Below are 16,328 nucleotides of genomic sequence, written 5' to 3' on the forward strand. Positions count from 1 at the left end.
TCTTTTCGATTAGCAGCTAGGGATCTTTTATATGTAAAATGTGTTGAGTGCGTCGTTAAATAAAACATTTCTTTCTTTCTTTTTTTCTTTTATATGTACCATCCTACAGACTGGATAGTACATACCATGGCCTTTGTTACACCCGTTGCAGGCGCGTGCGCAGGGGGGGGTTGGGGGTCGAAACCCCCCCTGCTCAAGGCGATTTTTTTTTTCATATCCCGATTTTATACATTCCTGTGAATGGATATGGAAGTACTGAGATGTTATCGGGCTTCGCCAGACACCTCGACCCCCCCCCCCCCCTGCAACATTTCCTGCGCACGCCCCTGGCGTTGTGTAGCACTAGCTGGAACGAGAAATAGCCTAATGGGTCCACCGACTGGGATCAATCCTAGATCTCGTTCCAGCCTAGATCGATCGCGCATCTGGCGAGCGCTGTACTACTGAGCTACGTCCCGCCCCACGTTTTGTCAATCTCGAGTGTCCATCTAAGACTGCACTACGTGAACGTTAAGAACGTGTAACGGCTAGTGTAGTTTGGTGAATATATAGGGACTTACGACCATGCTCCTACGAACGTGCACTCTGAGTGAACGGAATAAATCTTTAGATGTCACCTTCGTCTATCGTACATCTCTCGTTTCAGTTGAGTTACAGGACCCTGTAACCTTACCTGTAGCTTTATAACAAGGGTAGGTCAAGTCGACACTACATGCCCGTATAAACCGAATGGAGGTGGGGTGGGTGGGCGGGGTGGGTGGGTGTTGGTAGTAATATATAATTAGGGGTCAGAAACCGGTCAGTGGCCGGTTTCTCATTAATATGCACGATAACACATTAATATGCAAATGTATGCACGGCGTCACAGGTCAGCCGCGTAGAGGAAAGATCGACGCAGTTTATGCACTAATGCAATTGTTGATGAGCTCATTAATCATGCTAGAACAATGGATAGTAATCAATACCATATACGGCAAAACGGCGCGAGTCACGTGGTCGTTGTACGAATGACACTGGCCAGGTGTTCGGGAAAATCAATACAACCACACCCGAGTGAATGCGAATTCACGTAGTAGTGCACTGTGTATAGCCGACCACAGTTCGGTATTGATGGGTTTTTTTGTCAGACCAAAGAGTAATATTGTATTTAAAATTTTAATGTTTTAAAAGATGGGATTTGTTCTGTATTCGTTAATGACAATTCATTATAGATAGATGCATTAAAATCAATAAATTGTGTTTGCTATACCGTTTTATTTAAAGGGACATTCCTGAGTTTGCTGCATTGTAAGATGTTTCCGACTAATAAAATATTTCTACGATTAAACTTGCATATTAAATATATTTTCTTGTTTAAAATATCACTGTCTATATATTCTATGTGATTCTGGTCGTCTTAATATTTGTAAGAAGCCCAAACTGGATTTTGTCTTCAAATAATTTCGTACGTACGAAAAAATCTTTTTTAGAAAATAAAATGAAATTTAACCTAGTACAAATATTAGAACGATCAGAAACATGTTTAATATACAGCCACTAATATTTTATGCAGAAAATTATATTTGATATGTAATTACAATCATTAAAAAGTCTCTGTTAGTTGGTAACATCTGAAAAATGGCAGCAAACTCAGGAATGTCCCTTTAAAAGAAATATGAATGATGTGGTTTTAAACTAGTCATTTATAGCGTTAATTTAATATGTTTGGGACTCTGTTTTATTTTTTAATATAGATTTTATCTCACAGTGATGGAAGCTTCACTGTAATTGATTATAATTATTAAACTGAATTACACTTTCTCAACTTGAACAAACACGTCGTGGCTATGCTTTTCGAACAGAGTCTGATTATTGATTATTACTTTTAAAGCGGTTGTCTGGCTATGCAATATTTGAACAGGGGTCTACCCAGGTGTTCGCCGTTCCATTGGAATTGGTAAAAAGGAATTGAACAAAAGAAATTTGCGCTGATTTTTGGTGAAGGCGGGTTTTGATGCAGAATCGCCATTAAGAAATATATTGCTTTCATTCGTGGTAGACTCGTCCGTCATCACCCCTTGTTTCTATTTATAATAGACTCGACCGTATATGAAGGAATGCAGTTGGCTGATTAAAATCATAACCCTCGTATTTTTTTATTTATTAGTATTTTTTTAATGTAGTTCAAGATGATGCGGGTTTAAACCTTAAATAATATATACACTGTATGAATTTGCTTTGACGTCATTTTTAATTCGATTCATCATGGGGTTCATATCGTGTCTCGAATGTGAGTGAACGTTTACCAGATTGGATAGTATGCAAAGACACAGGAAACAGTTACATCAGCTTCTCCCTCCTCCTCCACCGCCTCCTCCGCATGCATCAATTTAAAATATGTTTATTTATTTTAATACATTGTTATTTAATAACATTTTATCGAATTTCAGTTTATCTTTGAAATACATTCGTTTCATGTAGAGCAGGGTTGAAAATTAGCAGTCGCCCGTGGCGACATTTATTGGCTAAGGGCGAATAGGAATCTTACAAAGTACCAGTACCAGTACCAGTAAAAAAAGAAACACACTGATACTGAATCGAATGTGATAAAACACACCGTGTCTATGGTGGCACGAACTATAGATCTTGCAGCAGACGATATTTTGACAGCGCCAACATAATGAATAAAGATAAAATTCATATAAAACATTAATTTATTAAGTTTTAAACCCATACCGTCTCAAATAACATTTTATTGGGGGTAAAAGTGCAGTGTAAATTAAAACAATTTTTTTTTTTACAAATTACCATTAAATTCCCGCTCGGGGTTGCTGCTATTCAATATGACCAAGACCAATATTATGATTAGTTACGCTACTGCTATGCGTGCGATTCCTACCAATTGAATGTGTCACTTTTCACTTATCTGCCCATGTCAACTCTTTAACATATTTACTCACATTCATTCCATTATTTGTAGCCAAATTGCAATAGTTAATATATAGAAAATATAATTTCCATGTTCATAAGCGTGCAAAATACCTACAGTGCGTGATACTGCACTTAATATTGCCAACTGAATGGGGGATAATGCGCCAAATATGCTGCATTTTCGTAATTCAATATATTTATTTCTTGGGCATTCTGCTTTATTTTGTGTCATTGTATTGTGTTGTATAATATACATATATGACACCTGACTTTATAAGACTCAAATTTTGTAAACTTGATCCTATTTCCAGAACAATATTTCCATGTTCATCATCTGTAGTTGAATATCGATTTGAGCGAATTAAATTATAACATGTTATATTCTGGCCTAAAACAATGAATTGTTTATTTGTAACACTTCATTCCTACAATGGTCATTTGTGGGCAATTTATAAAGCCTCCAAGAGTTTGCCTTTACCTATGTATATTTTAAAACAATGTTTTCAAAGGGATAGGCTCAAAGGTTTATACAGACAATATATATACACTGTATGAATTTGCTTTGACGTCATTTTTAATTCGATTCATCATGGGGTTCATATCGTGTCTCGAATGTGAGTGAACGTTTACCAGATTGGATAGTATGCAAAGACACAGGAAACAGTTACATCAGCTTCTCCCTCCTCCTCCACCGCCTCCTCCGCATGCATCAATTTAAAATATGTTTATTTATTTTAATACATTGTTATTTAATAACATTTTATCGAATTTCAGTTTATCTTTGAAATACATTCGTTTCATGTAGAGCAGGGTTGAAAATTAGCAGTCGCCCGTGGCGACATTTATTGGCTAAGGGCGAATAGGAATCTTACAAAGGTAGTCCGTTGGGCCAGTACCGAGTACCAGTAAAAAAAGAAACACACTGATACTGAATCGAATGTGATAAAACACACCGTGTCTATGGTGGCACGAACTATAGATCTTGCAGCAGACGATATTTTGACAGCGCCAACATAATGAATAAAGATAAAATTCATATAAAACATTAATTTATTAAGTTTTAAACCCATACCGTCTCAAATAACATTTTATTGGGGGTAAAAGTGCAGTGTAAAATAAAACAATTTTTTTTTTTACAAATTACCATTAAATTCCCGCTCGGGGTTGCTGCTATTCAATATGACCAAGACCAATATTATGATTAGTTACGCTACTGCTATGCGTGCGATTCCTACCAATTGAATGTGTCACTTTTCACTTATCTGCCCATGTCAACTCTTTAACATATTTACTCACATTCATTCCATTATTTGTAGCCAAATTGCAATAGTTAATATATAGAAAATATAATTTCCATGTTCATAAGCGTGCAAAATACCTACAGTGCGTGATACTGCACTTAATATTGCCAACTGAATGGGGGATAATGCGCCAAATATGCTGCATTTTCGTAATTCAATATATTTATTTCTTGGGCATTCTGCTTTATTTTGTGTCATTGTATTGTGTTGTATAATATACATATATGACACCTGACTTTATAAGACTCAAATTTTGTAAACTTGATCCTATTTCCAGAACAATATTTCCATGTTCATCATCTGTAGTTGAATATCGATTTGAGCGAATTAAATTATAACATGTTATATTCTGGCCTAAAACAATGAATTGTTTATTTGTAACACTTCATTCCTACAATGGTCATTTGTGGGCAATTTATAAAGCCTCCAAGAGTTTGCCTTTACCTATGTATATTTTAAAACAATGTTTTCAAAGGGATAGGCTCAAAGGTTTATACAGACAATACAATGCGTTAATATATGTTGACAAACGTAAAGAGTGTACCTGAAATTACAGGATCATAAAAATTACAACCCCGGGTTTTGATTTATTAATATTTATACATTTATATTATTGTAAAAATCTAATAACACTGACTGACGACTTCACATGTGACGTCTCAATTTCAATTTAGATCGCATCTCCATATTCACAATTTAAAAAAAGACTGCTATTTCAGTGAGTACATGATGACGATTTTTTTATGAACTTTACACAATTAATCAAAACATCATGGAAACCCCACTATTTATAAAACGCCAAGTCACATTACAATTTATGCAACGATTACATGTGGAGGAATCTATTTATCTGTAGCTATTTATCACAAATAAATATAACAAAAATAACTACATATGACACTTGCAACTTTGATGCACATTTACGTTTGTTCGTATCACGTGCCGTTAAAGTTCAACTAGTTAATGCATGCCTTCAACTGTGTATTTTAATTATAGAAGGACTAATAACACAATATACGTCAACCACAAAATGATGAATCTACATTAATACATTTTTAAAATCTTCTATCATCAACAAATTAATTTTAAAAAATATTTCAAAAACAGTCAAAATTTAAGAACGTCTTATTTAAAGTTCTGTTAAAACACACAACGTAACATATTAACACACTTTTGTTCTTCCCTTTTCTCCTAACCTAAAGAGGTTAGGTAGGGTTTTCTTGCTCGATGCAGCTATTTCTCAGTCTAAGTCGAGTGATGGCATTTCCGCAATATCCACGGCATCTGGAAATGATGAATTAGGTGTGTACTTTAGTAAAGACATTAACATATAATCATTTCAATGGCTAATCAAAATCTTTATGAAGCGTGAGATGGGGGTCAGTCCACCCTTAGATAAGGAAAAAATAACACATTTATAACAATAGCATTGAATATTATATATATTTCTCTTTAGTATGACTAAAAGTCATTCAAGTAAAGATTATTTCACCAGCTTGTTAAATAATGCATGTATTATGGGGGCGGGACGTAGCCCAGTGGTAAAAGCGCTCGCTTAATGCGTGATTGGATTAGGATCGATCCCCATCGGTGGCCCCATTGAGCTATTTCTCGTTCCAATCAATGTTCCACAACTGGTGTAACAAAGGCCGTGATATGCACTAACCTGTGGGATGGTGCATATAAAATATTTCTTGCTGCTAATCCAAAACAGTATACCATGATGTCACGACAGCGGGTTTTCTCTCTCTATATCTGTGTGGTCCTGAACCATATGTCTAACGCCATATAACCGTAAATAAAATGTGTTGAGTGCGTCGTTAAATAAAACATTTCCTTCCTTCTGATTGTATTATATAACAGAACAAACAATAAGACCATAACTGGAGGTTGTTGATTTTTAAGGCTACACAATATACTAAATTAATTCTTTATTGTGAGAATTCACCTGAGACGAAAAATAAAACAACCACGTTGGCAATCGTACTAAACGCGAGCTCCAGAATTAAGTGAAGTTTAGAAAGAAAGAAATGTTTTATTTAACGACGCACTCAACACATTTTATTTACGGTTATATGGCGTCAGACATATGGTTAAAGACCACACAGATTTTGAGAGGAAACCCGCTATCGCCACTACATAGGCTACTCTTTCCGATTAGCAGCAAAGGATATTTTATTTCCGTTTCCCACAGGCAGGATAGCACAAACCATGGCCTTTGTTGAACCAGTTATGGATCACTGGTCGGTGCAAGTGATTTACACCTACCCATTGAGCCTTGCGGAGCACTCATTCAGGATTTGGAGTCGGTATCTGGATTAAAAATCCCATGCCTCGACTGGGATCCGAACCCAGTATCTACCAGCCTGTAGACCGATGGCCTAACCACGACGCCACCGAGGCTGGTAAAGTGAAGTTTAGAGTCCCCAAGCAAATTAAAACAGCATATGAATTTGCCTTTATCTTAAAATATGCAGTGGCCCACAGAGTTTGTTCGTTCCAAACAGTGTCCTACGTTTGGTATATCAAATATCGTGTTCTGTGTTAAATTGACCTATTAAAAATGCATCTAACGTTATTGTTCAAATTGCAGATATGTAGCTTTAACACGTGACATATTACCTGAATCAACAGCTTTTGTGACCTCCCCGCCACAAAGTGGACAAGTAGACATCCTCGTATGACAATCTCTGCACGTCATCATGTGGTTGCATGGCAATAACGTGACGTTAGCGGTGCGTATGAAACACTTGGAACACAGCAGAGCGTTCCTGGACGCAGGGGCAGGTATACTACTGTTAAAAGAGAATACATGTTATTTCCGTTTATGTTCATTAACCGTTACAAAGAAAAAATTAGCTGCTGCAAGGATGATGTTCATCAGCTGCTACTAGGATGGTGTTCATCAGCTGCTACTAGGATGGTGTTCTCCAGCTGCTACTAGGATGGTGTTTACCAGCTGCTACTAGGATGGTGTTTACCAGCTGCTACTAGGATGGTGTTCATCAGCTGCTACTAGGATGGTGTTCATCAACTGCTACTAGGATGGTGTTCATCAGCTGCTACTAGGATGGTGTTTACCAGCTGCTACTAGCATCGTGTTCATCAGCTGCTACTAGGATGGTGTTCATCAACTGCTACTAGGATGGTGTCCATCAGCTGCTACTAGGATGGTGTTCATCAGCTGCTACTAGGATGGTGTTCACCAGCTGCTACTAGGATGGTGTTCACCAGCTGCTACTAGGATGGTGTTCACCAGCTGCTACTAGGATGGTGTTCATCAGCTGCTACTAGGATAGTGTTCATCAGCTGCTACTAGGATGGTCTTCATCAGCTGCTACTAGGATGGTGTTCATCAGCTGCTACTAGGATGATGTTTACCAGCTGCTACTAGGATGGTGTTCATCAGCTGCTACTAGGATGGTGTTCATCAGCTGCTACTAGGATGGTGTTCATCAGCTGCTACTAGGATGGTGTTCATCAGCTGCTACTAGGATGGTGTTCATCAGCTGCTACTAGGATGGTGTTTACCAGCTGCTACTAGGATGATGTTTACCAGCTGCTACTAGCATCGTGTTCATCAGCTGCTACTAGGATGGTGTTCATCAACTGCTACTAGGATGGTGTTCATCAGCTGCTACTAGGATGGTGTTCACCAGCTGCTACTAGGATGGTGTTCACCAGCTGCTACTAGGATGGTGTTCACCAGCTGCTACTAGGATGGTGTTCACCAGCTGCTACAAGGATGATGTTCATCAGTTGCTACTAGAGGATGATGTTCATCAGCTGCTACTAGGATGGTGTTTACCAGCTGCTACTAGCATGATGTTTACCAGCTGCTACTAGCATCGTGTTCATCAGCTGCTACTAGGATGATGTTCATCTGCTGCTACTAGGATGATGTTTACCAGCTGCTACTAGGATGGTGTTCATCAGCTGCTACTAGTATGGTGTTCATCAGCTGCTACAAGGATAGTGTTCATCAGCTGCTACTAGCATCGTGTTCATCAGCTGCTACTAGGATGGTGTTCATCAGCGGCTACTAGGATGATGTTTACCAGCTGCTACTAGGATGGTGTTCATCAGCTGCTACTAGTATGGTGTTCATCAGCTGCTACAAGGATAGTGTTCATCAGCTGCTACTAGCATCGTGTTCATCAGCTGCTACTAGCATCGTGTTCATCAGCTACTACTAGGATGGTGTTCATCAGCTGCTACTAGGATGGTGTTCATCAGCTGCTACTAGGATGGTGTTCATCAGCTGCTACTAGGATGGTGTTTACCAGCTGCTACTAGGATGATGTTTACCAGCTGCTACTAGCATCGTGTTCATCAGCTGCTACTAGGATGGTGTTCATCAACTGCTACTAGGATGGTGTTCATCAGCTGCTACTAGGATGGTGTTCACCAGCTGCTACTAGGATGGTGTTCACCAGCTGCTACTAGGATGGTGTTCACCAGCTGCTACTAGGATGGTGTTCATCAGCTGCTACAAGGATGATGTTCATCAGTTGCTACTAGAGGATGATGTTCATCAGCTGCTACTAGGATGGTGTTTACCAGCTGCTACTAGCATGATGTTTACCAGCTGCTACTAGCATCGTGTTCATCAGCTGCTACTAGGATGATGTTCATCTGCTGCTACTAGGATGATGTTTACCAGCTGCTACTAGGATGGTGTTCATCAGCTGCTACTAGTATGGTGTTCATCAGCTGCTACAAGGATAGTGTTCATCAGCTGCTACTAGCATCGTGTTCATCAGCTGCTACTAGGATGGTGTTCATCAGCTGCTACTGGGATGGTGTTCATCAGCTGCTACTGGGATGGTGTTCATCAGCTGCTACTGGGATGGTGTTCATCAGCTGCTACAAGGATAGTGTTCATCAGCTGCTACTAGTATGGTGTTTATCAGCTGCTACAAGGATAGTGTTCATCAGCTGCTACTAGCATCGTGTTCATCAGCTGCTACTGGGATGGTGTTCATCAGCTGCTACTGGGATGGTGTTCATCAGCTGCTACTGGGATGGTGTTCATCAACTGCTACGAGTGTACATCTGTAACTACGTATATAACACTAAACATAATCTTAACGTCTGAATGAAATCAGATCGCTTACATTAACTGGAATCTAACAGAACTCAGTGACAGCATGTTCGTGTGATCATTTGTTCCACCAATTATAGTAGATACAACACAAGTAAGCTTCGATTTGATGCTTTCGCAATAGATGATGAATGTCCTGCATCAACCTAATCGAATTAAACAAGATACATATACACCATAATCGAAAGATTATATTTAACCTTTCACTTGCTAGCTGTAGCCTACTAAGGGTGATCTATACTTTTTAAAGGCTTCTAAGTATACCTCGAAAGTACACTAACTAGCATCGTATATATGACAGTCTTCAAAAGCTACAAAAGTATTACATCATCTGTACTAAAACGTTAAATTCACCCATTAAACAAGAGAATTTCGACTCTCCTTGTTGTTGTATGGTATATGTATACTTCTAACACCCACCTTGGATCAGCAGTCGGACAATAAATAAATTATTACGTTCAAGCTTGGCACCAATAATCATTTTCGATAAGTATTTTTTGGAAATAATTGTATACTGTATACCTTTCTTTCTTGAAATTTTCAACAGCTTTTTTCAACGTCTTGACAGTACAAATATCGATTGGCGTTTTGTCGTCTTTGTTTCTGGCGTTGACGTCTGCTCCATGCTCCAACAGGAAGGTGGCCAGTTTAACACGACTCTGAATACTGCCAGCAGTTGTTTTCACCAGGCCCTTCAGCTGTCACAAATAAAAATAAAAATAATGAAGTTGATGATGATGATGATAATGATGATGATTAAAAACAACCAACAGAAAATAAAGAACAACAAGAAGAATGTAATAATAATAAAATAATAATAATAATAATATGATGATGATGATGATGATACGAAAACAACTAATAGAAAATAGAAGAAGACGACTAATATAATAATAATAATAATAATAATAATACCATGATGATGATGATGATGATGAATCAGTAGTCTTCTAGGTAACGCAATCACAAATATGATATAATAATATGATGATGATGATGATGATGATGATGATGATGGCGATGATGATGATGATGACGATGATAAGAAAACCAATAGAAAATAAAGAACAAGAAAACGAATATAATAATAATAATATGATGATGATGATGATGATGATGATGATGATTAAAAACAACCAACAGAAAATAGAGAACAAGAAGAAGAATGTAATAATAATAAAATAATATAATGATGATCATCATGAAAAAGATCATGATAAAAAAAAACACCAATAGAAAATAGAACAAGAAGAAGAATATAATAATAACAATAATATGAATATGAATATGATGATGATGATGATGATAATGATGATGATGATGGTGATGATGATGATGAATCAGTAGTATTCTAGGTACAAGCAATGACCATATTTGGTAGAATTGTAACAATTAAAGATTCAGTCAGAGGTAATACTGCATGCAAACAGGTGACATAGATTAAACAGCCGATTAAACCAATTTGCGAATCCAGCATTCCACTAACCACTAACCGACTGTCCTGGCCTATATACTAGTAGCTGAGGTATGTATGACCAGGGCAGCGTGCTTCACTTTAATTGGACACAAGCACGAACATAAGTATAATCAGCCAATCAGTATTGCACAAAACATATAACTAACACTTATGTTGTGAACCCCAGCTTGCATGCTAAGGCTGAATGAATTGTATCTTATATTTGTAATGCATGCATCTTTGAAATTCAGTATGCAAAACAAACTAATAAGCTTTTACGGTGAAAAAATTTCTGATATGTTATCATTATTGCTTATTGAAGCTAACTTGAACATTTTGAGGGCACTTGAACAATTTGGGGGGAGGACGCGTCCCCCTGGTCCCCACTCTGGTTCCGCCTCTGTACCTTGTTTATTGGTTTATTTAACGACACACTCAACACATTTTTGTTTATGGGTATATGGCGTCGGACATATTCGCTGTCGCCACTTCGTGGCCTACTCTTTTCGATTAGCACCAAGGGATCTTTCGTATGCACCATCCCACAGACAGGATAGCACATACCACGGCCTTTGGAGTACCAGTGGTGGTGCGCTGGCTGGAGCGAGAAATAGCCCAATGGGCTCGATCCCAAACCGGCTGCACATCAAGCGAGCGGTTTACCACTGGGCTACGTCTCGCCCCTGTCAAAAGTAACAAATGCAGAATCGTGTACACTTTAACCAATCGTCCAATATAAAACAATTAATTTAAAGACTAACATGCATAATCTATTGTGTCTGTGATATGTAAACTTATAGACATCAAAAGTGCACTAGTTTTACAATATAATTAGGTAATATTACATCCTTATTGTGTCCAGCAGAAATCACCAGTTTTGGACGGCATGGTTTCAGGATATGTTATCAAGTGCATTATTGCAATAGAAGTATGAACAACACAAACCAAGATGATCACAGTAATAAGGAAACATATTGGATATTGCTTTTTGAGCATTGTAATAATAATAATAATAATAATAATAATAATAAGATATTAAAGGAGCTTACATTCCATATCATGTTTATGTCCCGAGTGATATAATGTTCACTTGTCACGAACTTAAGTTTAGCGAGTAACAATGAAGATTAGTTCACGAAGGACTTAAATATGATACACAATGGTAACGAGTTGAATATCCTATTTATTACCCATAATACATTTTAATTTATATGACTGAACTTGTTTGATTTACGTTCCGCTGAGGTCGTAGTCCACCAAAAGAAAACAAAACAAATGGCGGGCTTCTCTCGATGTATCTGTGCGATCTATGTACTAGGTTATAAAATATAACGTTAATATCTCCTCACTAAATCTCCCATTAAACCTCCATCCGAGTCAACTTTTACTTCAGACGACCTCATCACCACGTGCAGAGGTGTGTTCTTGTCAACATCGCCCATATTAACATCGGCTCCTTAAAAATGAAATAATATTATGTACAGATTAGTGATTACACATGGAATAGAGAACATATTAATATACCTAGATTAGTCAGCAGCATTAAAATGAGTTTAGAGGTAGTACTAAACCAAATAACATCTGTTTGGGTCAAAGTTCAAGGCGCTCCTAACGTTTGATAGAGCCATTAATACCACAGGTCCTGCCATTAGTAATAAATGTGACAGTGTTGTGATAAAATGTTGGTTCATCCGCCATCATCTGTAAATTCTTAAATTTAATTTGAACTAGAGTCAATGTCCCACTACCATAGTGCTTGAAATATATGCGGGGTCCTACTAAAAATAGCATGACAATTTTTGTGCGGAATTGGGATAGTCATAGACGCTACACGTTTTATCTGAAATGAGCAGCTTAACCCCCAATTGCTTTTTTTAATTTACGTTAAGGGTGAAGTGTGGCAGTATTTATATTCGTGGTGTATATGTCGATTGATACGATGTATGTTGCATGTTTAGCCACACATGTTACTATTGTCGTCTACGAGATTTGATTTGGTGGTATACACCCCTGGCACAATCAATATTTACCTGCGGCCACGAGGATTTTAGCTGCACCCAAATAGGCATGTGTGCAAGCGAGATGCAAGGGACTTGCTTCTTTGTTCTTGTCCTTGACATTCACATCTGCTCCCTGTAATGCAAGGCAACGTAAAGTCATCATCAAGGTGAAAAGGAGAACATATACTACTAGTGAAAAACACTCAGTAACATCACTCTTCCTTTGATGATAGGACAACAGAATGGTCTGAATCACACATACCGGCCTCGGTGGTATGGTAGTAAAGTCATCGGAGTTAAGACTGGTAGGTAATAAGTGAGCTACCCGGTATTGGCTCCCAACCAGAGCGAGTTTTACCTGCTCAATGGGGACGTGTAAGACCGCCATACTGACTTTTCTTTCACTAACCACAAACAACTAACGATTAAACCCACTCATGGATCACTGTTATAACAGTGATACTATCAGGTGAGCGGAACGCGAGCATATCCTGCCCCGCCTGTGGCACTCGTCATGAGTACTGCCACCAGTTATTAAATCTGTCACTTCATCGAAAACGATGAAAAAACAACACGTGTGTAAGTGTTTCACCAACGAGATGAAAGGCCATGGATAGATCCAAAATATGGAATAGCATCAGCATTATCTTAGTCAGTGGTGAATCGTATTTAGTAAATATAGCCTCTAAATGTCTACCATGGACTTCAAAAACCTAATTGAACAACTACCGTTCTAGAATTATATGGCGTTGTTTGAAATCCATATTTAATTAGCATGCCCTAATGTAGCTTAGAAGTTGTGTTATGTAGACACCAAGGTATATTGCTCGACATAAAGAAACTATTGGAAAAATGAAGTCATTCCTTTTGTCATACAGCTTAAAATCATCAAAATAGCAGAAAGTAAAGTTAAACGTTTTAGCCTTTGTTTTAATTTAACCAGATTAGTAAGAAATTCTGATTCATATGCATAGAGAAACAAATAATTTCGATTGTTGCTTTTGTTTTTATATTTTAATGAATAGATCTTTTCAGCTCTAATTCTACAGGTAAATAGCCTAAAATTATTTCTGTAATTACAAAAACTACTTTATTAATTAACGATTGCTAATGTCAGTTGCATCTCTTGCGTCTAATTTTCCTAATCCATCCGTGTACCTGTTTTATAAGTATCTGTGCTGTTTCTGTGTGATCGTTTATCGCTGCAATATGGAGAGGAGTGGGTCCTTCTTCCATTCGGACATTAACAAGACTTTTGTTTCTCTGTAAGATTTTCTCAACCAGTGTACTGCTGTAAGTAATTCAGTTATACAAAGGTCATTTAAGCAGTACATTTTATCTCAATATTTTAAATAAAAACATATGTAAGGAAGGAAATGTTATATTTGACGATGCACTCAACAGGTTTTATTTAAGGTTACATGGCGTCGGACATATGGTTAAGGACTACACAGATATGATAGAGGAAACCCGCTGTCGCCACTTCATGGAATACTCTTTTTTGATTAGCAGCAAGGGATTTTATATATGTACCATCCCACAGACAGGATAGTACATACCACGGCCTTTGTTACACCAGTTGTAGAGAACTGGCTGTGACGAGAAAGAGCCCAATGGGCCACCTGACGCGAATCGATCCTAAATCGATCGCGTATCGGGCGGGCGCTGTACCACTGAGCTACGTCCCGCCTCCTAAAAATAAAAATAGAAGAAAAAAATGTCATATCGATACTAAAAAAATGATGCTGTATCTGTGAAAATGCTTTGACAACCTTCTGATCTGTAATGGAACTGGGAAAAAAACATCATTGGTTTTAACACTTGGTCTTTGCAAAACTGGTTACGTAAAGCTTTACAGTAAAAAGAACCCCAAACAACTTTACACCATTAACCAGTGTTAATGATAATGGATTATTACCTAGATTTGCCATGAAACGCAGCCCAATGGAGAGGGTTAAATCCTTTTTCATTTTCAATAGTTAAGTCGAGAATTGGCGAAGTCAGAATCATTTCTGCACAGCTGGTCTCATGTTGTGCTATTGCATCATGTAGTGCAGTGTCGCCAGAGTTGTCCTGAAGATTAAAAACACTTTGGAATAAAATAATGTTAGTTAAAATAAAACTCTGTTATAAATAGCATCCTGCTTTTCTAACTGTTTCAGATTTGGACATGTAATAGATGTCTACATGTATGGCCCCTTCTGCGTTTCAGACCCAGGACAAGTAGCATGGTATCTATAACTTAAATGTTATATTATTAATTAATAGTGTAAGAATTGATTCGTTCAAAGATAATCCACAAAAAGGAAAACAAGGAGTGATACATGAAGATATATTTGCATATATTAAATTTTAAAATGCATTAAAAGGAACCATTTCCCATCTCCAAGAATTGGTTTTTTTCACTTCTGAAATCAGGTATTGTCTCTAAAACAGGTGCTAAAGTTCATGATTTTAAGCAATTGTCTTTTGATGTTAAGCCATGTGTGTGTTAGTGACTAGGTACGTTTGTCAACAATAATACAATAATAGTATTAACATACGTGTGCGTGTATATATATATATATATATATATATATATATATATATATATATATATACAGAGAGAGAGAGAGAGAGAGAGAGAGAGAGAGAGAGAGAGAGAGAGGAGAGAGAGAGAGAGAGAAGAGAGAGAGAGAGAGACGGGGGGGGGGGTATTACCAGAGTGTTTTTCGGTATCGTCAATATCATATATTAGGAATATAAATTGTATTATACGAGCATATATCATATAAATATTAAGCTTAATACAACGTGTTTTTGTAAACTGTACACACAACTTTAATTCCAGTCCGCCATTACTAGATATTCCAATGACGTAAGAATATGTGACGCAGTGTCTTTTTCAACTTTTGGATATGCTTACATACAAATGAACTAGTGCTTAACGTTTTTTTGTTTTCTGATCGCTGGACAACTTTCAGTGTAAGATTCCTATTGAAATGTTTGAAATGATAACTATGAATGCATACGTCAATTATGGAGTGTCACGCGTGTGTGTGTGTGTGTGTGTGTGTGTGTGTGTGTGTGTGTGTATGTGTGTGTGTGTGTGTGGTGTATATATACAGTCGAACCTGTATATAACGGTCACTCAAGGGACCAGACAAAAGCGGCCGTTATGGACAGGTGGCTGTATATATATATATATATATATATATATATATTATATATATATATATATATACAAACTGACGATCAAAAGAAAGTATACCAATTATTTTTTCAAAGTATTAAAAACAACACAAAACACAAGTTGATGCAAATGTTTATATTTTGAAAGTATAATAATTTGGCGATAAATAAACACGAGTATACTCAATAAACCCATAAAATGATAATATCACAGTTCACAACAGCGCTAGGGGTGAAATGTGCGATTTCATAAAGGACCACTCATAACGAAGGTTAATAAATTTGACCACAAAGAACATGTTTCAATAGCGTGTATGTCCACCATGTGCAAGTATGCAAGCATGGACCCGACGTCGGACACATTTCCGACAAGGACAATAAGGTCT

At 37.4% G+C, this 16,328-nt stretch overlaps 1 protein-coding gene across 2 annotated transcripts; it reads right to left on the reverse strand.

Moving 5' to 3' along the window:
* Positions 1-4,733: 4,733 nt before the first annotated feature.
* On the reverse strand, positions 4,734-14,842 carry LOC121383968 (E3 ubiquitin-protein ligase MIB2-like). Of its 2 annotated transcripts, none has more exons than XM_041514089.1 (7): positions 14,690-14,842; positions 13,930-14,059; positions 12,802-12,904; positions 12,121-12,227; positions 9,838-10,013; positions 6,834-7,006; positions 4,734-5,495 (listed from the first exon to the last, which is right to left on the reverse strand). In XM_041514089.1, exons 1-7 carry the CDS (start codon positions 14,779-14,781, stop codon positions 5,452-5,454), a joined length of 825 nt encoding a protein of 274 aa, XP_041370023.1. In that variant the 5' UTR covers positions 14,782-14,842; the 3' UTR covers positions 4,734-5,451. The 2 variants fall into 2 exon arrangements, with proteins under 2 accessions (XP_041370023.1, XP_041370022.1); XM_041514088.1 differs by having other exon boundaries at positions 13,930-14,062.
* Between the last annotated feature and the right edge of the window lie 1,486 nt (positions 14,843-16,328).

Source organism: Gigantopelta aegis, chromosome 10 (assembly GCF_016097555.1).
Source record: "Gigantopelta aegis isolate Gae_Host chromosome 10, Gae_host_genome, whole genome shotgun sequence".
NCBI lineage: Eukaryota > Metazoa > Mollusca > Gastropoda > Neomphalida > Peltospiridae > Gigantopelta > Gigantopelta aegis.

What these genes read in the sequence shown, in the direction of transcription:
- LOC121383968 (XM_041514088.1), bottom strand. Translation starts at nt 14,781, where the DNA reads ATGATTCTGACTTCGCCAATTCTCGACTTAACTATTGAAAATGAAAAA. An exon ending in GAGGTTTAATGGGAGATTTA is followed by an intron (nt 10,014 to 12,120) that starts GTGAGGAGATAT and finishes TATTTGTGACAG; the next exon opens with CTGAAGGGCCTGGTGAAAAC. An exon ending in CACAAAAGCTGTTGATTCAG is followed by an intron (nt 5,496 to 6,833) that starts GTAATATGTCAC and finishes CATCATTTCCAG; the next exon opens with ATGCCGTGGATATTGCGGAA.